Source organism: Peromyscus maniculatus, chromosome 22 (genome assembly GCF_049852395.1).
Source record: "Peromyscus maniculatus bairdii isolate BWxNUB_F1_BW_parent chromosome 22, HU_Pman_BW_mat_3.1, whole genome shotgun sequence".
In the NCBI taxonomy this organism is placed as follows: domain Eukaryota; kingdom Metazoa; phylum Chordata; class Mammalia; order Rodentia; family Cricetidae; genus Peromyscus; species Peromyscus maniculatus.
In genome coordinates, this window is record NC_134873.1 from 3,732,323 (window position 1) to 3,756,218 (window position 23,896).

General features: G+C 58.5%; 1 protein-coding gene across 6 annotated transcripts; it reads left to right on the forward strand.

Annotated features, from left to right (window-relative positions):
• Window positions 1–639: 639 nt before the first annotated feature.
• Window positions 640–23,784, forward strand: Atp8b3 (ATPase phospholipid transporting 8B3). 6 transcript variants are annotated; one of them, XM_042267550.2, is made up of 28 exons: window positions 640–797; window positions 2,727–2,782; window positions 3,098–3,189; window positions 3,811–3,924; window positions 5,270–5,368; window positions 5,574–5,635; window positions 6,382–6,454; window positions 6,703–6,773; window positions 7,099–7,181; window positions 9,373–9,531; window positions 10,222–10,310; window positions 10,718–10,908; window positions 10,999–11,207; window positions 11,420–11,451; window positions 11,553–11,709; window positions 11,907–12,095; window positions 12,179–12,291; window positions 13,335–13,499; window positions 13,583–13,694; window positions 14,283–14,358; window positions 14,446–14,539; window positions 14,669–15,035; window positions 15,180–15,403; window positions 16,197–16,280; window positions 16,719–16,958; window positions 20,961–21,099; window positions 21,239–21,366; window positions 22,926–23,784. In XM_042267550.2, the coding sequence occupies exons 2-28, from the start codon at window positions 2,737–2,739 to the stop codon at window positions 23,517–23,519; spliced, it is 4,002 nt and encodes a 1,333-aa protein (XP_042123484.2). In that variant the 5' UTR covers window positions 640–797; window positions 2,727–2,736; the 3' UTR covers window positions 23,520–23,784. The 6 variants fall into 6 exon arrangements, with proteins under 6 accessions (XP_042123484.2, XP_076414962.1, XP_076414964.1 ...); XM_076558847.1 differs by having other exon boundaries at window positions 661–797; window positions 3,022–3,189; XM_076558845.1 differs by lacking the exon at window positions 640–797 and adding an exon at window positions 1,655–1,806.
• Window positions 23,785–23,896: the final 112 nt, after the last annotated feature.

Sequence of the window (23,896 nt, forward strand, 5' to 3'; positions counted from 1 at the left end):
TTGCTCCTCAAATCCTGCGCTGCAGAATGGAAGCCCAGACCACGGACCCACCACCACCGGGTCCCTTCCCGACACCCCAGGGATGCCCTGCTCTAGGAGCTCCCCATCCATTTGCAGCCTGGCCCCCGGATCGGCACTTCACCTTTCACAATTTTCCTAGGTCTGGCCTCGCCCCCAGGGGCTCCAGAGCCCTGCGGGCTCCACGGCCTGGCGTGTCAGCAAGGCTTCTCTGGCCCTGCTTGCCCTCATTCCTGGCCCATGACGCATGCTTCTGCCCATGAGGCATAGCTCCACCCACGAAACGTGGCTCCACCCACAGGGCGTGGCTTCACCCACCCGGCAGGGAGCTGCCCTGAAGCCGGGCTCCACCCATGATGCCGGCCCCGTCCATTCTTGCCCCACCCACAAGCATGGCCCCAACACAAGATTGGCCACGCCCACAAGGCCTGGCGCCACCCCGCCTAGCTCTAGGCCATGGCCTTGCCTACAAGACCTAGCCACACCACGGTGACCTGGTCCCACCCGCAACAGCGGACCCTTACCCAAGCCACCCAACTAAGCCCCACCTTCTCCAGGCCCCGCCCCTTCTCCAGCCCCGCCCCCTTCTCCAGGCCCCGCCCCTTCCCGGGCCCCGCCCCTCCCGGGCCCCGCCCCCTCCCCGGGCCCCGCCCCCGCGCCCGCGCCGCCCGTTTCAGACCCGTTGGCACCAGGCTAACAGTTCCACCACATCGGCGGCCCTGGACGCCGCTGGCGGCCGGCCCTAGGCAGCCCGGCCCCACCAAGCCCGGCCCCCTCAGGTGAGCATCGATGCTGTGCATCCCAGGGCATGAGTGTGACCTCTCTGGGCTCTGCGGGTCACAGGGCTGGGGTGTCGGCATTGGGGGCAGGAGATGGCGCGCCGTCGAGGTTCGTGAAATCAGACACCGAGGTGGGGGTTACGGACGGGGCAGTCTGGGGACAGAGTTTACTAAGGCCGTGCATGGCGGCTACTGGGGGGCACTGCCAATGGGTGTCCGGCGAGTGCGCGGTGGGCCTGTCCTAGACACGGGGCGCAGAGGGCGCCTCTTGACTGGAGCAGTTCTCAACCGATGGGTCGGGACCCACCAGGGTCGCCCAAGGCCATCGGAAAGCACGGATATTGATTGACAGGATTCATAGTGACCGCAAAATTACAGCTATGAAGTAACAACAAAGTAATGGAGGGGGGTGGGGTGGGGTGGGGTGGGGTGGGGTGGGGTGGGGTGGGGGCGCACGCCTTTAATCCCGGCACTCGGACGCCGGGGCAGGCGGATCTCTGTGAGTTTGAGGACAGCCTGGGCTACACAGAGAAACCCTGTCTCAAAGAAACAAAATAATAATAATAATAATAATAATAATAAAAATAATAACAACAACAACAGATTTTGTGGTTGGGGAGGAACTATATGAAAGGGTCACAGCATCAGGAAGGTTGAGATCCACTCGACTGAGGCCCCTAGAATCCCAGCTGCCCCACGGGTCTCCTCACCCCATCCCTCCCACCCCCTTCCCGAGCCTCCGAGCCTCGGTTTCCCTCTGAGGCTCGGGCAAGGCAGGGCTCAGTCTCCCAGGACAGGGCTGGCGCTGAGCCAGGAGGATGCCCTGGGGACACACATGACTCAGACACCAACAGTCCCTGTCCCTGGGGGAGATGCGGAACGCTAGCGCAGTGACGGTTCTGGAGGTGACCAGAGGCGGGATGGGGGACATCCCGGCTCCTCAGGAAGCCCCTAGGAGGCGGAGGATCCCGACGGGCCGGTCTGGGAAGTACAGGATGAGAGCTGAAGGGTGAGGAACTTACCATGGGGGGGGGAGGGGGTGTGGATGTGGGGTGGGGGGATGGGGGTGGAGGAGGGGACGGGGACATCTGGGCGAGCTAGGGGACTGCTGGGGGCCTGGGGGGTGAAGAGCTGCCGGGGTGATGGAGGCAGCGGCCGGCTGCCTAGGCACAGTCTGTGCAGACTTGCAGTGGGGACCGGGGTCCCCGGTTACAATGCCAGACTCACTGCCCAGACTAGCCAGGTGTGGTAGCACAGCCCTGTCATGCAAGCTGCTCCCGGAGGCCGAGGCAGGAGAATCATGAGTTCAAGGCCAGCCTGGTCTACATAGTGAGACCCTGACTCAAAAGACAGACTATCAGAAAGGTTGACGTGAGTCACCACACTTGGCGGCCCCAAGGCCAGGCCACAGACGGCCACTGCTAGGATTAAAGGCCTGTGCCACCACACCGTTCTCTGCTCATAGAAACAGCTGTGAGGTGATGTCGCACATGCACCCCCCGGCCCCGCGGGGTCAGTGAACACGGATTGAACACGGTTGGCCCGCGCTCGAGGGAGCAGGTGGACAGCAGGGGCAGCCCCGGCTTCCTCGCGGTGGCTGGAGGCATCTGGGCAGTGATGTCCGCGCCCCGGGCGGCCAGCTGGGAATGGGGGACGTAGGCTGAGTGAGCGGTGAGGGGAGATTCTCCTCTAAGCTACACCCCAGCCTCTGTTTAGTTCCCAAGACGAGGCCTTGCTGCAACCCCGGGCTGTGCTGACCCCAGCAATCCTGCCCCGCCTCCCAGGCATGGGGTTGCTGGCCCAGCTTGCGGGACGGTATTTTAGAGGGCAGGCCGGCCTCCAGATCCCGGAGGCCGTGCCCGCAGCCCTGGGCAGGGGCGTGGCGGCCGGAGGGCGATTGTGACTTCCGGCTCTTTCTGAACCCCACAGCCCCGCCAGCATGGATGATGTTCACCTTGCGGGAGACCTGGAGGATAAAGACACAGGTCAGCAGTAAGGCAGGCTGGGGAGGGGGTGCGGGGGACGGAATGGGGCTCTGCCCGGGCTGCCCTGTGACCAGGTGACCATGGAGTTCCCTGGGGGACCAGAGTCCGCCCGTCACCGCCCCGTGGCCGCCTCCAGGCCCGGGACCGTTGGCCCCCAGCGGCTCCTCTGTCCAGCCCTGCTGTTTACCAGCCCCGGCCTGAGATGGGCATCGCTGTGCCGGCCCCCCGGGGCCCATTAGCCCTCAGGCTCCAGGGCGACGCCGCTGGCGGCTGTCGCTGGCGGAGCTCCAGCAGCGCCTGTGCCGCTCTCCGCAGCGTTCACCTGGGAGGTGAGGGCCAACGACCGCGCCTACCACCAGCAGTTCAGGAAGAAGGGCTTCCTGTGCTGGAGACAGAAGAAGTACAAGGTGAGTCGCCCAGGGCCCGGCCCTGCCGTGCCGGGATCCACCCTGGGAGACTGTAACTCCTCATCCTCCTGCCTCAGCCTTCCTAGCGCTAGGGAATTTACTGCAGGATTAGCAATAGAACCAAAGGCCTTCTGACCACGCCCCCAGCCCCTCACTGGGGATTCTGGGCGGGGCCCATCCTGACCACGCCCCCAGCCCCTCACTGGGGGTTCTAGGCGGGGCTCCACCCCTGAGCTCACATTTTACCTTTTACTCAAAGGCAGGGCGACCTTCAGTCCCCTGTCAGCCAGGCAGGCTCCTTCTGCCTCAGCCTCCTGAGTGCTAGGATGACAGGCCTGTGCCCCCGGGCATTGCTGCCACTGCCGTCCTTGTTTTAATCACGACAGTGATGTCTATTCTCTTCAAGTCCCTGGCTTCACTCCTTCCCTGCGAGCTAACCCAGCAGCGGTCAGTTAGGACTCCCACCAGGCGTACCCACAATCCCCGCTGAGTGTCACTCAGCTCCAGGACTTGGCACTGAGTAGCGCCTCCTTAACGCCTGCTGGGAGCCTGCGGGGAGGCTCAGGTGGGCAGCAGGCACGGGCAGCGCCGCATGCCGACTGCTGGCGGCTCTCGTTCTAGAGCAACGCCATCCACACAGCCAAGTACAACTTCTTCTCCTTTCTGCCTCTGAACCTGTTTGAGCAGTTCCATCGGACGTCCAACCTGTACTTCCTTCTCATCATCATCCTGCAGGTGGGCGGGGCGGGGCGGGGCGGGGCCGGTGTGTGCGGTGTGTGCGGGACGGGGCGGGGCCGGTGAGCGAGTGTGGGCGGGGCGGGGCCGGTGAGCAAGATGTGGGCGGGACGGGGCCGGTGAGAGAGATATGGGCGGGACGGGGCTGGGCCGGTGAGCGGGGTGGGGGCGGGGGCGGGGCCGGTAAGCAAGATGTGGGCGGGGCGGGGCCGGTGAGAGAGATGTGGGCGGGACGGGGCGGGGCTGGGGAGCGAAGTGTGGGCGGTGTGGGGCGGGGCCGGTGCGTGAGTGTGGGCGGGGCGGGGCGGGGCCGGTAAGCAAGATGGGGGCGGGGCGGGGCCGGTGAGAGAGATGTGGGCGGGACGGGGCGGGGCTGGGGAGCGAGGTGAGGGCGGGGCGGGGGCGGGGCTGGTGAATAGGTGTGGGCGGGGCGGGGGCGGGGCTGGAGAGCGAGGTGAGGGCGGGGCGGGGGCTGGTGAGTGAGGTGTGGGCGGGACGGGGGAGGGGCCTTGATCGAGGTGTGGGCGGGGCGAGGGCGGGGCTGGTGAGCGAGATGTGGGCGGGGCGGGGCTGGTGAGTGTGGGTGGGCGGGGCTGGTGCGGTGTGGGCGGGGCGGGGCTGATGGGTGAGGTGTGGGCGGGGCGGGGCTGATGGGTGAGGTGTGGGCGGGGCGGAGCTGCTGGGTGAGTGTGGGCGGGGCGGGGCGGGCCTCGGGTTCCAGGAGCTCCCTTAGGTGGGGGTCACCTCTGAAGACTTGCGCTCTTGGTGGTGTGGCGGGCGAGGGTCCCTCTCCCTGCCCTCTTGTGTGCCAGCCGCCCAGTCCCTGGCAGGCAGGAGGGCATCGCACATGCTGAAGGCCAAAGGTGGGTGCCCGAGAGTTTGTATTCAGCAAACACTGCCCTGGGGCCTTGTGTTCAGCAGGCACTCAGCAAATGCTGCCTTAAGTCTTTACATTCAGGAAGTGCTCAGTAAATGCAGGTTCAGGAAGGCACAACCCTCTTGGCTTCCCAGGCCCACACCCTGGCCGGGCTCTGGTTGATGCGGCCTGAGGGGTGTGCCCTCCGCGGAGGTGCCCCCGTCCAGCTGTGAGCAGTGTCTCGGGTGCACCCCACCAGCCAGCACCTCATTTCTGGTCGACTTTCACCCATCAGATCTCAAAACCTACACTGAGCGCCTGCTGCGTGCAGAGGGGTCAGCCAGGCCCCGCCCGCCGTGACTCTGTCTGCAGAGAAGGGTCGGGGCAGGGGTCTGTGGCTGCTCCCTGGAGGGGACAGAAGAGGAAGGGGAGGTCAGGGTGGTCTGAGGAGGTAGGGTAGGGGCCATTGTGACCTCCTGGTGCCCACAGAGCATCCCTGAGATCTCCACGCTGCCCTGGTTCACGCTCTTTGCGCCTCTCGTCTGCCTCCTTGTGATCCGAGCCACCCGGGACCTGGTGGATGATATTGTGAGTGAGGCTGGGCTGGCGATGGCCAGGGATGGGAGGCAGGGGCCGTCCCCAGACCACACCCAGCGTGAGCCCAGGCGTCTGGGGGCAGAGTGCGCTGCGCCTCCTTGGGAACAGGCACCCCTGGCTCTGCCTCTGTCTCGGGGACCCGGGCAGAGTGGCGACCGGGGACCAGGCAGCTCTCTGACTCATTCTGTTGGCCCAGGGTCGACACAGGAGCGATAAGATCGTCAACAACAGGCCCTGCCAGATCCTGAGAGGGAAGAGGTGAGGCTGACAGGCACCACAGGGATGGGGGACATGTGGGACAGGGGAGGCCACTGGGGGGCTACACCTCCAACACTGTCCTGGTTGGGTTTCTGTCGCTGTGACCAAAAGCGACTCGGGAGGCGAGGGTTTGTTTCCATCGCGAGGGAAGCCGGGCAGGACCCGAGGGAGCGGATGGGGGCCGTGGAGGAACACTGCTCACGGACCTGCTCCCAGGGCTGCTGGACCCGCTGTCCGGCACAGCCCAGGACCGCCCGCCCGGGGTGGCCACGCCCACAGTGGGCGGGGCGGGCCCTCCCCACATCAATCATCATCGAGAAAAGACACACCCACGGGCCAACATGTTGGGCGTTTTCCCGGCTGAAAGTCCCTCCTCGCGGATGACTCTGGCTCGTGTCAGGGACACAGACACTAACCAGGACACACACAGTGTACATCCCAGCTGAGTCTGATCGGAGCCCAGGGTCTGCCATGCTGGGTGTTGGCTCTGTGGATGGTGGAGCTGAGACATAGGGCTGCCCCTTGAGGAAAGGCTAAGAAGGACGTGGATGGGGGCCTGGAGAGCACTGCATGGAGACATGGACCCCATGGGGGGACATCAGCAGGCTGGGGAAGGTTCCTGGGGCGGTGGCTGCTGAGCTGAGCCTTGCAGGACGGACGCTCCGCAGGGGCCCCAGAGGTGGCCACCGCGGTCCAGTGACCTGGGCACCTGGGGCATAAGCATGACACCGCATCCCGCCTTGTAGTTTCCTGTGGAAGAAATGGAAGAATCTGTGTGTGGGGGATGTGGTGTGCCTCAGCAAGGACAGCATCGTCCCGGTGAGCGCCCCTGGGGGAGGGCCCCACCGTGAGCGCCCCTGGGGGAGGCCCCACCGAGAGCGCCCCTGGGGGAGGCCCCACCGAGAGCGCCCCTGGGGGAGGCCCCACCGAGAGCACCCCTGGGGGAGGGCCCCACCGAGAGCGCCCCTGGGGGAGGCCCCACCGAGAGCGCCCCTGGGGGAGGCCCCACCGAGAGCGCCCCTGGGGGAGGCCCGCAGCAGTCCTGACTCCTCCCTGCTCCACCTCAGGCTGACCTGCTCCTGCTGGCCAGCACAGAGCCCAGTAGCCTATGCTACGTGGAAACTGCAGACATTGATGGGTAAGAGGCCATGGCTCCCCTGGGGGCTTGGGTGACAGAGGAACCCTGCTTCCCCTGTGGCTAAACACAGCCAGATAGTTCAGCTACGCCTTCAGGGCACCAGCGTGCCTGTACCCAGGCCAGACGCCTAGGCCCAGCCTGGACCCATGGGCAGGTGTGCTGTGTGGCCTCAGATGAGGCACACTCCCTCTCTGGGCTCATCTTCTGTACATACAGTAGGTGCTCAGCAAAAGTGGTCAAGGGCCTAGAGGGCGTACGGCTTCTCACTGCAGGGTGTCAGCCACAGCCACGTTTCCACGACTTTTCACCCCGCTCTTGTCCCCAGAGAGACCAACTTGAAGTTCAGACAGGCTCTGACGGTCACGCACCATGAGCTGACGAGCCCGAAGAAGATGGCTTCCTTCCAGGGTGAGGGGATGGGGGCCCTGCGTGCCTCTCTAGGCCTCTTTGCTGGGTCAGGATGGATGGTGGGTGGGGTCGCGCACAGCTCAGCGCCAGTCCTGTGCCTCTGCCAGCCTGTGGCCCTTCTACCATGCTGCCACCATGGAAAGGGACCCCAACCCCACACCCTACACATCCGCAGTTCCTTCCCTACCACAGGAATGTTCCCGGGCTGGTGTGGCGTTGGCTGCTGCTCGGCAAGCAGACACGGGTGTTTTCACAGTCGTTTTGAGGTTTTCATGGCCACTTAAGAGGTTTTATTTTTTTTCCTGTCTTAGTGCAAAGGCAATTTGCTCGCAGTGATGTAGATGCGCATGTTCTCTCCAGCCACAGCACACCGGCTTGGTTTCTCTAATCTTCTTTAGAACTTAACAATATTTCTAGCACTCAGGAGGCTGAGGCAGGAGGATCCCAGGTTTGAGGGCTGGTGAGGGTAAGAGGACCTGTCACTCTTGCAGAAGACCTGAGTTTGGTTCTCACTGGCTGGCTACAGCCTGTCACTCCAGCTCCAAGGGACCCGAGCCTCTAGGCTCCGCAGGCTCCTGCACACATGTGTCCACACCTGTACAAAGATGTGTACTTAAAAACTGAAGGTCCGACACGCCTTTGATCCCAGCACTGGGGAGGCAGAGGCAGGAGGATCTCTGTGAGTTCGAGGCCAGCCTGGGCTACAGAGTGAGATCCAGGACAGGCACCAAAACTACACAGAGAAACCCCGTCTTGAAAAAACAAAAACAAAGCAAAACAAAAGATACATTCTATAGCTTGGCCAAGAAGAGACAGTTGCAGTAAGGGTCGGGGGAGGGGTTGATTCGGTGTGGTCTCCGGCCAGAGAGCACAAAGGTCGCCGTGAGCATGTCCGTCAGTCTTCTGGGCTGAGAACAGGGGTTGCATTCACTCCATTGAAGGAGAACCCTGTGGGCTTCACATCCAGGTTTCTGGTGCTTTCTGTGAGCATAAGACCCTGTGCCTGCTCCACCTCCATCCGCAATGACCCTAGGGCCTGCAGGGCCTAGCACTTGGCACACGGTACACGCTCGTTTAGTGTGTCAGGTGAGGAGGAGAAAGTTCCAGAGTAGACCGTGTGTGGGTGGGGGGTGGGGTGGCAGAGCATCCCAGTGCAAGCCTCCCTGAGCTTTGGGTCTCCTCCTCTGAAGGACAGTGCTGCCCCCTGCTGGAATGCTGGGTGGTCAACAAGTCAGGACCCCAAGATATTGTCCATGCTGAACACCCTTAGGTGTGTGGGCTCCAGGGAAAGTGCTGAACCCTGCCTGTCCTCTGTGCCTGTCCCCCGACAGGTCACACATGACCACTAGGCCCTGGGCTCTTAAGACAGCAGAGGATCATGGGTGAGGTTGCCTTCTGCTGGAGCCAAGTCCTCAGATTTATCTTTTCTTCATTTTGTTGATTTTTAAAGAATTTTACTTTTGTTTTTCAGACAGAGTTTCTCTGTGTAGTTTTGGTGCTTGTCCTGGAATTCGCTTGGTGGACCAGGCTGGCCTCAAACTCACAGAGATCCACCTGCCTCTGCCTCCCCAGTGCTGGGATTAAAGGTGTGCACCGTTACCTTTCTAGAACATGTCTTTATGGGTTTCACAAAGAGTTTCAATCTAAGCCTATCTTGTTCCTCGAGGAGATTTATGTATGCATTGTTGTGCACAGAGGATTGAGTTAATCATCACCAGAATTAATTTTCACCAAACTGTGCCATGCTTAAATATGCCTAAAATAAATCACTTGGGGTCAGACTCCAGAAGTTTGAGCGAGCACTGGCTACTGAGTTGAGTTGCCTGCTGTGGACCATCTCTCTGCAGGCCTGTGAAGGTCACAGAGATGTCTGAGGAGGGGCGGCTCACAAACACTGGTGTCATTGAAGGCATGAACATTGCAACGACATTCATCCAAGATTCAGCCGCAAGGGAAGGGGCTGGAGGCGGGTGTGATTGGGTGGCAGGAACAGAATATGCAAAAGTTCTGAGGCCGTGATGGTCGACTTTGGAGCATTTCAGAGGAGGCTGAGAGATGGTGCTGGGGTGCCAGGAGGGAGTGTGGACCCAGCAGGGTGGCCTGAGTTGGGTAGCGACAGGAATGTGGCAGGAAGCCGCAGGCCGGGGACCAATGCTGAGGCCATTTGGCTGCTACTTACTGGGTCCCACAGGTATAGTGACATGTGAGGAACCCAACAGCCGGATGCATGACTTCGTGGGGAGCCTGGAGTGGAACAGCAGGAAGTACCCACTGGACATCGGGAACCTCCTCCTGCGTGGCTGCAAGATCCGCAACACAGACACCTGCTACGGCCTGGTCATCTACGCTGGTACAGCGCATGGGCCTCTGGATTGGGGAACTGAGGGAGAATCCTGAAGTTGATGAGGGACCCCAAAGCCTGCATGATGTGGGCCCTGGGTATTGTCAGATAGACTAGTGGTCAACACTCTGGTTGTCGCTGAGAAAATAAAATGTTGCTGTGTAGAGGAAAGGAAGGATGGACAGGTGGGTGAGTGAATAGATGTGTGGATGGGTGGATGGGTGGATGGATGGGTGGATAGATGGATGGATGGGTGGATGGATGGATGGATGGGTGGATGGGTGGATGGGTGGGTGGATGGGTGGATGGGTGGATGGGTGGATGGATGGATGGATGGATGGATGGATGGGTGGATGGGTGGATGGGTGGGTGGATGGGTGGATGGATGGATAGATGGGTGGATGGGTGGGTGGGTGGGTGGATGGATGGTGGATGGTGGGTGGATGGATGGGTGGGTGGGTGGATGGATGGATGGGTGGATGGGTGGATGGGTGGATGGGTGGGTGGGTGGATGGGTGGATGGGTGGGTGGATGGGTGGGTGGATGGGTGGGTGGGTGGGTGGATGGATGGATGGGTGGGAGTGTGGGTGGGTAGATGGATGGATGGACAGATGACTGAATGGATAGATAGGTGGATGGATGGATGGGTGGACATTTGAATGGTGTACAGGTATACGACAGATGGAAATAATCTTGCAGGTTTAGACACAAAGATCATGAAGAACTGTGGAAAGATTCATCTGAAGAGGACCAAGCTGGACCTGCTGATGAACAAGCTGGTGGTCCTGGTAAGGCGTCCAGGAGAGCCTGTGAGGACCCTGAAGAGTGAGGTGATGGCCCCACTCTGCGGCAGATGCCCTGGATCCCTGTTGCCTCCTCACCCCCCCCCCCTTCCCTCCTGCTTCTTTTTATTGCTGTACAGCCTGGGCTAATTTTGAGCTTCCATCCCCCTCCCTGTACCCCGCACGAAGGTGCAGACCCGCCCTGGGCTCCTTTGTGTTAGGTTTTATGGTGGCCTCATGAAGGAGGTCAGGACTCAGGGGCCAGCTTTGATTAAAGACAAAGAGCTCCGAAGCTGGACTGGGACCCGGAGAGAGCCCTCTCGCCCTCCCTTCCCCCAGGCACCTCCTGGATGAATGCCCGTGTCTGCTGGACCCCATGTGCAGGCCCCCACCCGTCTCTCTCCTCCTCACAGATCTTCGTGTTCCTGGTGATCGGCTCCCTGTTGCTAGCTTTGGGCTTCACCTTCATGGTGAAAGACTTCAAAGGGAAACACTACTACGTGTCGGCGCTGCACCAGCGCACGGAGGCCATGGAGGTTTTCTTCATTTTCTGGGGCTTCCTCATCCTGCTCAGCGTCATGGTGCCCATGGCCATGTTCATCATGTAAGCTCCTGGGCAGGCCTTGGGGGTCCCTCTCCACAGGGTGTGGACTTGGAGCAACCCTGACTTGAGCATGGCCTTGGCCGTTGGCAGTGCCGAGTTCATCTACCTGGGGAACAGCTTCTTCATCAACTGGGACCTCAACATGTACTACGAACCCCTGGACATGCCGGCCAAGGCCCGCAGCACCAGCCTCAACGACCAGCTGGGGCAGGTGCAGTACATCTTCTCAGACAAGACCGGAACGCTGACACAGAACATCATGACCTTCAAGAAGTGCTGTATCAACGGCCACGTCTACGGTGACGCCCCGCCCCGCCCCGCCCCGCCCGCCCCCCCCCCCCCCCAGCTTCCTGGTAAGACCGCCCTGGGGATCTCCTAATGAACACCTGAACTCAGAACCCTAGCTCCATAATAGTATAACGTGTCCCCTGGAAGCAAGGGCCGGAGCCAGGGGATCCCAAAAGTGTGGCCTCCCGGGGAAGCCGAATCCTGAAGCTGGTTCTTTCCCCAGATTCGGATGATGAGCATGGTACGCTCCGAAAGGTGAGCCCTGTGGACCCGCCTCGGGGGAGCAGCGTGGGTAGGCCGGGATGGGGTGTGTGGCCGAGGCCTGACCCTGCTGCCTGCACCCCGCCGTCTCCCAGCGGAACCCCTATGCCTGGAACCTGTTCGCCGACGGCAAACTCCAGTTCTACAATAAGGAGCTGGAGTCCCTGGTGCGGGGCCAGCGGGACAGGGCGGTGCAGGAGTTCTGGCGCCTGCTGGCCATCTGCCACACCGTGATGGTCCAGGAGAAAGACAGTGAGTGCGGCCGGCGGCGGCCGGGGCCACCGGGGCCACCAGGGCCTCCAGGGCCGGGAGCCCCACCGCCTGGGAGCTGCAGTTAGGGTCTGCTGTGCGGTCCTGTCTAAGGGGCTGGAGATGGCTGGCTGCCCCTCCTGACCCCTCCTGACCCCCACCCCCCACCCCTTCTTACCCACACCCCCTTTATCTGTCAGATCAGCTGCTGTATCAGGCGGCCTCCCCTGATGAAGAAGCACTGGTTACCGCCGCCAGGAACTTTGGATATGTGTTTTTGTCTCGGACCCAGGACACCATCACCCTGGTGGAGCTGGGGGAGGAGCGGGTCTACCAGGTTCTGGCCATGATGGATTTCAACAGCGTTCGGAAACGGATGTCAGTGCTGGGTGAGCCCCAGGCCCCCCACCCCCCACCCCTGTGCCCTGTAGCAGTGGACAAGCAGACATCAGGGCCTTACCCTCCCCCACAGTCCGGAACCCAGAGGGCTCCATCTGCCTCTACACCAAGGGCGCAGACACCGTCATCTTGGAGCGTCTTCACAGGAAGGGTGTCATGGAGGCCACCACAGAGGAAGTCTTGGCTGTGAGTTTGCTGGGAGAGCCAGTGTGCGCGGGTGCGGACTGAGGCCGGACGTACGCTTGGGCAGGTTGCTCATGGCGCATGTTCACCCATGTTCCACCCCCCGCCCCCACAGAAGCCGAGAGGCGCTGAACTCTCCAGTGTCTTTCTACTCCACACAGGGGTACCCCAGCTAACTCCCTGCCCTCAGTCCCTAACCGGCAGGCCGGGAGTGTCTGTCTGTCCGTGTGTCCAAGGGCTTTGCTGAGGGCTCTCAGGTGCCCTTCTCTGCTGTGGGAGAGGGGGTTCAGGCCCTTCAAAATGAAGACCCAGAGTCCAGGGCCTCAATCAGACGGATCAACTTTCCGTAGAGCGGGTGGGTAAACTGAGGTCCAGTGAAGAACCTGTCTGAGGTGCCCCTCACAGTGGAGACCCAGTTGATAGTCAAGCCTGACCCCACCACCCCGATCAGCCAATAGCTGTGGTCAGAGTTCCCAGGGCCTTATGGGATAGAGGGACACGAGAAGCAAGCAGCACCTTTCCCTGGCCTTCAGGAGTAAACACGTTTCAGATCTGCCCAAGGGCCTGGAAGGGAGCGCCCTGAGGGATGCCAGGGTCACAGGTGTCCCTCCCCATGGTGATGTTAGGAGAGTCCTGGAGTGTGGGCACACACACCTGCCTAGCTCTGGACATCTGAGGCAGGAGGGTGAGGAACTCAGGCTAGCCTTGGGCTATCAAGTCTCAAGAAAGAATTGGAGCCAGGCAGTGGTGGCCTGCGCCTTTAATCCCAGCACTCGGGAGGCAGAGGCAGGTGGATATCTGTGAGTTCGAGGCCAGCCTGGGCTACAGAGTGAGATCCAGGACAGGAACCAAAACTACACGGAGAAACCCTGTCCCGAAAAACCAAAAAATGAAGAAAGAAAGAATTGTCTGAGCCATGCGTGGGGAGGGTATTAGCAGAAGGGTGCGGCCTGTGCAAAGGTCCAGAGGCGCGAGGGCTGGCGACCCTGGGGATAAGCAGGACCCTGAGGACCGGTGGTCGGGTGTTCATGGTCGGGCTGCCGCAGGCCTTCGCAGAGCAGACCCTGCGCACGCTGTGCCTGGCCTACAAGGAGGTGGCGGAGGACGCCTATAAGCAGTGGGAGCCCGAGCACCAGGAGGCCGCTCTCTTGCTGCAGAACCGCGCGCAGGCCCTGCACCACGTGTACAACAAGATGGAACAGAACCTCCAGGTGGCTGGACCGGCAGGGCGGGACCGGCCGCCTGGGCTCCTTGCGCCTGGGTCTTGTGGTCCAACCCTGTGCTTGCCCCCCAGCTGCTGGGAGCCACAGCCATTGAAGACAAGCTGCAGGACGGCGTGCCTGAGACCATCAGATGCCTCAAGAAGGGGAACATTAAAGTGTGGGTGCTGACCGGGGACAAGCCAGGTGGGTCCCCGGCTCTGCCGCACCTGGGGCGTCCCCAGGAGTGGGACACGTGCCTCGCGCAACCCCGGAGAGGTTCGTCGTGACCATCACACAGCCGGGTGGGGACCCCTTCACACACCTGCCCTGAGGTGGCCTCCTGCGGGCCTCCAGGTCAGCCTTGAGGCGCTCCCTCCTACCCATGTATGGACAATTTTTGAGGTTTTCATTTTTGGTTATATTTTGTTTTGTTTTCAGTTTGTTTTCCTTTTGACTTTTTGCTTCTGACTTTCCAACACATTTGACATTTTCGTGTTTGCTCCAAGTGTGGTGGGCCGCAGGATCCCAGCTCTACCCCAGCTCTGTATCTAGAGCATCCGCATCCCTTTCAGACTTCCTAGGCCCCGCGGCGCAAGTCCTAGGCCTCCCTCTGATTGGCCAGCCCTGTTATGACAGCATCCGCTCCGGACCAATCACTGCGGCCAGCCGGGAGGTGGGGGGAGGAGGCCGCAGGGGACCGGGCCCTCCGTGTGGGCGGGGCCTCCGGGCGCGGGGGCGGGGCTCCTGGATCTGGCGCTGAGCCGAAGTGCATGCACCTGGCTGGGTTTGCAGAGACTGCGGTGAACATCGGCTTCGCGTGCAAGCTGCTGTCGGAGAACATGATCATCATGGAAGATAAGGACATCAAGTAAGCAGGTGGACCTCCCTGCCACCCTCGCACCGTCCCATGGGTAGGCCGATGGCGCCACTGTTCCTCCACCCCATGTCCCCACAGGCGTTTACTGGACAACTATTGGAACGAGCAGCACAGGTCCTTCAAGATGATGACCCACCACAACATGGCCTTGATCATCAACGGGGAGTTCCTGGTGAGGGCCACTGCGGGCGAGGAGCAGCCGCGCTGGCCAAACGGGGGTGGGGACATGCCAGGACGGTGATGCGGGCCTAGTGACCCATCCGGTCCCCCACCCATCCCGTCTCCCATCTCTGACACCCAGGATCAGTTGCTCCTGTCCTTGCGCAAGGAGCCCCGAGCTCTGGTCCAGAACGCGGTGGTGGATGAGGTCGCCCAGGAGCCGGTGATGTCCAGGATGGACTTCCTCCAGGCGCGGAGGATCTCCCAGATGTTCCGAAGCTTTGGGTCCTCCCTGGCACCATCCCCGTCAGTCACCTCCAAGACTGGCGAGAGCCCCGAGGAGCAGCGGGAGAGGGCCTTCGTCGACCTGGCCTCCAAATGCCAGGCCGTCATCTGCTGCAGGGTGACGCCCAAGCAGAAGGCCCTGGTGGTGGCGTTGGTGAAGAAATACCAGCAGGTGGTGACGCTGGCCATCGGAGACGGAGCCAACGACGTGAACATGATCAAGAGTGGGTGGCAGGCCTGGGGGTGGGTGGGAGGGGTGGGGCTGAGGGGGTGGGGCCGAGGGGTGGGGCCGAGGGGGGTGCAGCCGAGGGGTGGGGCCTGAGGATTGGGCCCAGGACAGCTGGTAGCGGCTGCCGTGGCCCCTGCAGCTGCAGACATCGGCGTGGGGCTGGCGGGTCAGGAGGGCATGCAGGCCGTTCAGAACAGCGACTACGTGCTGGCCCAGTTCTGCTACCTGCAGCGGCTGCTCCTCGTGCATGGGCGCTGGTCCTACATGCGCGTCTGCAAGTTCCTGCGTTACTTTTTCTACAAGACGGTGGCCAGCATGATGGCCCAGATCTGGTTCTCCTTGTTCAACGGCTTCACCGCACAGGTGTGTGTGGGGGAGGGCGGGAGGATGCTGAGGCAGGAGGATTGCCACTAGTCCAAGACTACCTGGGCAGATGAGGTGTGGTGGTGCACACCTATCATGACAGTTTTGAGGATGATGAGGCAGGAAGATTACCATGGGTTCAAGATAGCTAGGTTAAACCTGGGCGGAGGTGGCGCTCACCTTTAATCCCAGCACTGGGGAGGCAGAGGCAGGAGGATCTCTGTGAGTTCCAGGCCAGCCTGGGCTACAGAGTGAGATCCAGGACAGCCAGGGCTGCACAGAGAAACCAAAATAATAAAATACAATATAGCTAGGTTGTTGTTAGACCCGTTTCAGAACACAGAGTGAGTGCCTGGAGCCGTGGCTCAGGTGGCAGGGTGCTGGCCTACTGTGCACAGAGCCTTGGGGGCTCCCACGCTGAGTGCACATGCTAGGGGTGAAGCCCAAGGTTTTGAGAGTGCAGGGTGAGCACTTAGCAACCCTAGCCCAGGCTGGACATCCTCCTGCATCATCCGCCCCAGGGTTGGGGCGCGCAGGCTCTGGGTTCCTGGTGTTTATTCTTAGCTCAGTTAGGTCTGGCATCAAGAGGAGAGCTGAGCCGGCTCTCCCTGGGTCTCTTCTAGCTCCATTAGTCAGAATCAAACTTGATGCCATTCTAGAAGAGTCTAGAAGCTCATTCTCTCCACTGGCTTGTAGAACCTCTAAAGTGCCAGACTTGGACGTCTGTCCTTGTTGCCGCCTGTCCTGGGCGGCCGGCCGCGGGGCCCCTGGTGAGGTCTGGTCTCCGTTGCAGCCCCTGTATGAAGGTTGGTTCCTGGCTCTCTTTAACCTGATGTACTCCACGCTCCCAGTCCTGTACATCGGTCTGTTTGAGCAGGTGAGTGCCAGGCAGGGTCTTGTGTCCTGTCTCTTCACCCAGCAGGCCACCTGCTCTTTCCAGAGCTCTGTCTCATGGGGGTCTCGAGAGGGGGCCTCTGGCTGGAGAGGTTCTGGCACCCTGAGAACCAGACCTTCTATCCAGCCTTCTGTGTAATGGGAAGAGGGTTCCAGAGGAAGGCTCTGTGCTGTTCCTCCTGTTCATGACGCAGAGGGACCCTGCCAGAGAGGACAGGTGGGACTGAGACCGGGGTTTCGAGTCTATCCCACATTTAAATTTTACATATTTACTTATTTATTTTGGTGGGAAGAAAATTGGGCCATTTGGTTTGAATACGTTACCACGTGCTGAATGAACTTCTGGGGACGCTCTTTGAGCCCCTCCCTGCAGACTCCACCACTTCCTGACCCCCCCTAAGAGCCTCTGCCTCCTGTCCAGGACGTGACTGCCGAGAAGAGCCTAAAGATGCCCAAGTTGTACATGGCTGGCCAGAAAGATGAGCTGTTCAACTACAGCATCTTCCTGCAAGCCATTGTCCACGGCGCCCTTACATCTATCATCAACTTCTTCGTACCGGTGCTGGTCAGCCAGGACATGTCCAAGTCTGGCAGTTCCAGTGACTACCAGTCCTTTGGGGTACTGGTGGCAATATCTGGGCTGCTGTCTATCACCATGGAGGTAGGTGGAACCATGACTCCTGAGAAACCATGGATGCCTCTGCCTCACACTGACTTTTTATTCAATCCTCTTAAAGAAAAAGACTTGTTTAGCCAGGGCAGTGGCGCAAACCTTTAATCCCAGCACTGGGAGGCAGAGGCAGGCGGATCTCTGAGTTCGAGACCAGCCTGGTCTATAGAGTTCCAGGACAGCCAGGGCTACACAGAGAAACCCTGTCTCAGAAAACAAACAGATTTGTTTCATTTTAACTTTCTCTCTCTCTCTCTCTCTCTCTCTCTCTCTCTCTCTCTCTCTCTCTCTCTCTCGTGTGCGTGTGCGTGTGCGTGTGCGTGTGCGTGTGTGTGTGTGTGTGTGTGTGTGTGTAGCTGGAGAGTTTCTTTCCAGCTCCCACCAAGCCCCGCCAGTCCGGGAGCCCACTTATAAAATCAACACACCGACTCTTACTTTGTTTAAACTGCTCGGCCATTAGCTCAGGCCTACCATTGTCTAGCTCTTACTCTTATACTAAGCCCAATTTTGTTAATCTATATGTCGTCACATGTTCCGTGGCTTTACCTGTTGCCTCTACATGATGCTCCCTGGACGGCAGCTGGTGTCTCCCCTTCCTGCCTTCCTGTCCTCTCCTTTTCCTCTCTCCTCTCTCTAGTCCTGCCTGTACTTCCTGCCTGGCTCCTGGCCAGTTAGTGTTTTATTTATCAAACAGTCATCCACAGCTGTGTGTGTGTGTGTGTGTGTGTGTGTGTGTGTGTGTGTGTGTGTCCCCGTCCCACAGAGGCCAGAAGAGGGCATCATATCCCCTGGAGCTGGAGTTACAGGTGCTTGTGGGCCAGCTGACATGGATGCTGGGTGGAGCGTGAATCCTAATTGGTCTTAATAATAAAAACCCGGAGCCAGATATATTTAATGTCTCTCAACCTTATACACCTTACACCTCTTTAGTGAATTTCTTTTCTGAATCTGGTAACAAGGAAAACTATAAAGTCTTCAACTCCATCAGAGATTCGAGAAGTAGGAAGTGCACGCAAGTGACTTCCAAAAAATGTGAGAAATGACAGAAACAGCTGGCTGCCTGGACAGCCACCCAGGGTTCCTCTGCAACATTGTGGCATCCATCTTCAGCCTACAGGCCTGGCATAGCTGACAGACTCATCTGTGAAGCAGGATTCTCTAAAGAGCCTTCCTGCCTTGTTTTGGCAAAGTTCTGCAGTCCTTTCTTTTGTGTCCTGCTTGTCCATTTTGAATAGCATACTGTCAGCAGTTGAGGCAAGGGCATTTTCTTACCCAGTTACTAACTTTCGCTACAAAGAAAGTAAACTCTATACAGAATTTCTTCAATGCCCATCATCTTCTCTGAAGTAGATTGGTGCTGCCAGGAGCAGACATGTCTCATTGTCATTAAAAAACAAAAACAAAAACAAACCCCTATGTTATTAAAACAGTTTAAATGCCATATTCTGTAGATCTCTGAAGTGTTTGAAGACCACCTATCTATTTAAAATGTATCTGTTTGACCTTGAAAACATGCCAAACATGACTGCAAGTTTAATTGTAATAGGTGACTAACTACTAACCTTCATTTCTTTATTATCCTAGTTTGTAATAATAACTTTCAAGGACTAGCAATTTGCATTACATTGTTAAATGAGATGTATAGGTACAATGCCTTGAACAAGATTAGAAATGTATGTACTGTATATTCTAACAAAAAATAGTCTCAACTGTGTATCAATATACAAAGGTCCATATCAATGCAAAATTATTTAAAACAAGTAGTTGCTGTGGATATCGCTCTATATAAATAAAACACTGATGGCCAGTGACCAGACAGGAAGTATAGGTGGGACAAGGAGAGAGGAGAATTGGGGGAAGAGGAAGAAGGAGAGGGAGACACTGTCAGCCACCACCAGGAGAAGCAGCATGTAAAGACGCCGGTAAGCCATGAGCCATGTGGCAAGGTATAGATTTATAGAAATGGGTTAATTTAAGATATAAGAACAGTTAGCAAGAAGCCTGCCATGGCCATACAGTTTATAAATAATATAAGCAGCTGAGTGATTATTTTATACATGGATTGTGGGACTGCGGGGCTTGGTGGAACCTGGAGAGAAGCCCTCCAGCAACAAGTAGTTGCTTTTTTAAATTATTTCAATAATCTACCCCTTTATCCTATCTATATCCCCCTTGTTTCTTTTCAGTGTAGATTCAATGATTTACTCTTTATCCCATCATTTCTACATTCCTTTTTCCTTTTTCTTTCTTTCTTTCTTTCTTTCTTTTTTTTTTTTTTTGGGAGGGGGGGTAAATCCTGATAGATCAGAGAGACAAAGGAAGAAGCCACAGTCATCTCTCACCTCCCCAACTCCTCAGCCTGAAAAGGCCGAGCTCCCACCTCCACCCACCTATATTCCTGGCCTGGCCCAGCCATATCACTTCCTGTTTCCTCCTCCCTAGTTCTGGGATTAAAGGCGTGTGCCTCCCAAGTACTAGAATTAGTGATTACTAGAGTAATCTAGTACTAGAGGCATGTGATCCCAAGCGCTGGGATTTCAGGTGTGTGCCACCACTGCCTGGCCTCTACAGCTAGCTAGTGGCTGGCTCCACACTCGGATCTCCAGGCAGCTTTATTTGTTAGAGCACAAACAAATATCACCACCGCTGGGAACTGGACTCAGGCCCTCTCCTAGAGCAGCAAGGACTCCTAACTGCCGAGCCCTCCCTCCGGGCCACCCTCTGAAAAGTCTTGGATGTTCTGTGTTTTGTTTCTTTTCCTCCTTACCATTTTGTTCATTTGTTTGTTTGAAATGAGGTCTCATTATACAGCTCTGACTGACCTGAAACTCTGTAGCCCAGGCTGGCCTTGAATTCAGAGAGATCCACCTGCCTCTGCCTTCAGATAGCTGGGATTAAAGATGTGCATCATCGTGCTCAACTCAAGAATGCTTGTAGAATGTGTGTGGTGTGTGTCTGCACGTGTGCCTGTGTGTACACGTGCCGTGGAAGCCAGAGGACTCCCTTGGATACTGATTTCGATTGAGGCATAGTCTTGTCCATTGCTGCTGTTGTGTGACAAGACTTTCCCTGGGGACACACGGTACACCAGTCTCCCCACCCCAGACAGGGAGCCCACGGCACACCAAAGTGCAGTCCCACCAAAGTCCAGCATGGTGGACCGAGGTGTTTCCTGGGCACTTCCAGGAGTGTGGTGAGGGGTCACAGGAGTGTGGTGAGGGGTCACAGGAGTGTGGTGAGGGGTCACTCACAGGAGTGTGGTGAGGGGTCACTCACAGGAGTGTGGTGAGGGGTCACAGGAGCGTGGTGAGGGGTCACTCACAGGAGTGTGGTGAGGGGTCACTCACAGGAGTGTGGTGAGGGGTCACAGGAGTGTGGTGAGGGGTCACTCACAGGAGTGTGGTGAGGGGTCACTCACAGGAACAGAAGTGACTCAGAGACGGCCGCCTCACTAAAGCCCGACCGGGCATGGTGACAACTCACAAAAACTGGAGGACACTGCACAGCCTGAGGCAGTGTGACAAGTTGGAGTGGCCGTTCCAAGTGACTTGGGTTCTAAACCTCTTCAGGCAGCCCAGCTGGTTTTTGTGTCTTCCAGGCAGGCTGCTGGTCTCAGCGGCATTATTGATCACTCTGTGAGGGAGGGGCCTAGTGCGTTTGGTCAGTTTCAGGGACTTCCTGGAGCTGTTTTGTGTTGTTTACCTTCCTGCTTAAGGAGCTTCCTGCAGCGTGAAATGCTTTAATCTGGAAGGAAACTGTCACAACTGGGATGTGGTCCGGCTATCTGGCCATGGGCTCTGCAGATTTTGGTCACTCTCGCCCATGTAGGCATAGGTTGGCCGGGATGACAAGCGTGTGTGGTCACACCCAGCGAGCGGCTTCCACATGGGTGCTGGAGATCGGACACTCTCCCCAGCCCCCAATGCTGACTTCCCTGAACCCCGGGGCTCCGTGTCCTGCCTCCCATGGCTGACTTCCTGGCTCCCCGTGCAGGTTATCCTTGTCATTAAGTACTGGACACTCCTGTGTGTGGCCAGCATCGTGCTCAGCCTCAGCTCCTACGTCCTCATGACAAGCTTAACCCAGGGCCTGTGGCTGTACAAGATTTCGCCAAAGACCTTCCCCTTTCTGTGTGAGCCTCCGTTGTGTGGGGGAGGGGATGGTGACATGGCGCCCCCTAGAGGAAGGGAGCTGGCGGCGGGGTGGTGCCCCATGGCTGAGGGGAGGGGAGGGGAGGGGCTGGCCTTCACGCCTGTCTGTTTTGTCTTCAGTTGCTGACTACAATGTGCTCAGCCAGCCTGCCAGCCTGCTGGTGATCATGCTCAACGTGACCCTGAATACGCTGCCAGTCCTGGCCTTTCGCGTGATCCGCAAAACTGTGTTTAAACTGCAGCTTAAGGTGAGGCAGAGCGGGGACCCCCAGCGACCCCCTCCCAGCTGCACAGACACTGCTCCAGGGACTCCCAGTGTCCCCCGAGGAGGCCCAAACCCCTGAGCTTGGTGTGTATCTTAGGGTCCTCCTTGACACAGTGGGGTTCCTCCCGGGCTTCAGAATAGTTCAGTAGCTCCACTATCCATCCATCCGTGGGCTGACGTGTGGCCCAGCCATATGCCGGAGTGTGGCTCAGTCTCCAAAAAGAATGAAAGCAGGGCATGACCTGGAGGACCTCAGAGACACCGTGGTCAGAGAGAGACCCAGACACAAATGCCAGTGTGGACTCCATGACAGGAGCCCAGAGGTGGGAAGTGGAGTGTGGGTGACGGGGACTGGGGGGGGCAGGTAAGCTCTCATAGGAATGAGGCTTCACTAGGGGTGACAGAATATTCTGGAAGTAACAGTTGTACAACTTTCTGATGTGCTTAGAGCCAGAAACTGTCCTTAGTGAGGATAGGGTGGCAGTTGAAAAGGAAATTACGATTCATTTATTTTTTATTTCTTATGTGTGTGGATGTTCTGTCTGCATTCATGTGAGGGCCCAGCACCCAGAGGCGGGGGGGCGGGGGGGGGGGGAGGCACAGGCTCACCTGGAAGGGGAGTCAGAGACAGCTGTGAGCCGCCATGAGGGTGCTCTTCCAACCCCAGCCACATCTCCCGCCACCACATCCGGCCACCACCGGCCTAAGGCAGACCGAACCCAGGGCCTTGCGCTTGCTAGGCAAGCGCTCTACCACTGAGCTAAAACCCCCAACCCTTTTTTGGTTTTTCGAGACGGGTTTCTCTGTGTAGCCCAGGCTGTCCTGGAACTCACAGAGATCCACCTGCCTCTGCCTTCTGAGTGCTGGGATTAAAGGCGTGCAAGTTTAAGTTTAAGAAATTTTAAAATTTTGTTTTCTGATATAAAGTCCTCAGTCAGGTCCCAAGGAAAGACTGACGATCTGCCCAGTGGAGAGTCCAGGAAGGTCTTATGAAATCCACATTTCTTTCTTTATGTAGTGAGGGTGGGGTGGGAGTATCAGTAGGTCACGCTGTTGTGGGTCATTCGTGGAGGTCAGAGGACAGGTTGGGAGTCAGTTCTCTCGTTCCACTGCGTGGACTACCACTGCGTGAACTACCATGTGTGGACTACCACTGTGTGGACTTACCACGTGTGGACTACCATGTGTGGACTACCACTGTGTGGACTACCATGTGTGGACTACCACTGTGTGGACTTACCACGTGTGGACTACCACTGCGTGGACTACCACTGCGTGAACTACCACTGCGTGGACTACCACTGCGTGGACTACCCACTGCGTGGATTATTCAGGTCAACAGGCTTTTGGAGGCAGGTGGCTTTACCAACCCAGCTGTCGCCGAGGTCCCTAGTGAAGGACTGATAGTTGGTCCAGAATCTGTTTCCAGGTCAGATGGCAGTTGGCTAGACCAGTGTTGGGAAGCTCCGTGTGTTCCCCATGGGGGACAAAGGACCCTAACTTCCCCCGCCCCCCCGCCCCGTTGTCTCCTACGCTGTGCAGGAGGAGGAGGAGGAAGAGGAGGAGAAGGAGAAGGAGGAGGTCCCAAGTGAGGAAGTGGCTGTGGAGCCAGCCGTGAGGCACCTTCGCCGTGGCACCGCCGCCCGCAGATCCAGCTACGCCTTCTCCCACCGCGAGGGCTACGCAGACCTCATCACCCAGGGCACCATCCTGCGCAGGCCCACGGGGGAATGTGGCGGGGAGATGGTCTGGGAGTCCCCGAACCCGTCTGAAGAGGACGTACCCTTCAACCACAGGGAGTCAGTATTTAACCCGCGGAAGATCTCCATCCTGGCTAAGAGGAAACTCCACCACTGTGGAAAGAGGTCCCAGACGGAGGAGACCATAGCGAGCTCCCAGACGGAGAAGCAGGACCTGGCGAACTTGGACACCCGGCCCTTTGGCACTGGGAAGCCGCCCACCACCACAAGCGCCGCGTCGGGGTCCCTGCAGGTGTCCTCGTCGGACGACCAGGCCTTCCACAGCATGCCTTCAGAGTACACTCTGGCCAGCCGGCCCGAGCGCTTGGATGTCAGGACCTCTTCTTGGAGGAGGCCTCCATGGAAGGGCTCAGCCTCTTCGAAGAGCCAGCTCTAAGTCCCCACGAAGTAACACAGCCACCACTCGAGCTGACCAGAGGCCCATGGCCGGGAGATTGGCCGTCATCCGGTACAGTGGGACAGCCACCTGGGAGCATGGCGTGGGCGCCAGTGCCTTTTCAGGTCAGAGCTCCACAGCGCTCACCGTGCGGCGGCTCCGGTCCCGCAGGAGCAGGCAAACGGCCAACAAGAGAGCACAGAGGGGCCACAGCCTTGCCTTTTTCTAATAAACAGGGTCCCTCTGGCCCCAGAGCTTGCTTGGGTTCACGGCTTCTCCAACTCTTTCGGTAGAAGCCTGGGAACATTCCTTCCCAGGTTTCAAACAGAAATACCAAAACCCCAAACCCCCAAGCCCCCAAATCATCAAAACCCTGA

Excerpts from the sequence above, each read along its gene's own strand:
- Atp8b3 (XM_076558845.1), top strand. The coding sequence starts at position 1,670 with ATGCGGAACGCTAGCGCAGTGACGGTTCTGGAGGTGACCAGAGGCGGG. Across the intron at positions 1,807-2,726 it reads TACAGGATGAGAGCTGAAGG|CCCCGCCAGCATGGATGATG; the intron begins GTGAGGAACTTA and ends TGAACCCCACAG. Across the intron at positions 11,710-11,906 it reads GATGGTCCAGGAGAAAGACA|ATCAGCTGCTGTATCAGGCG; the intron begins GTGAGTGCGGCC and ends TTTATCTGTCAG.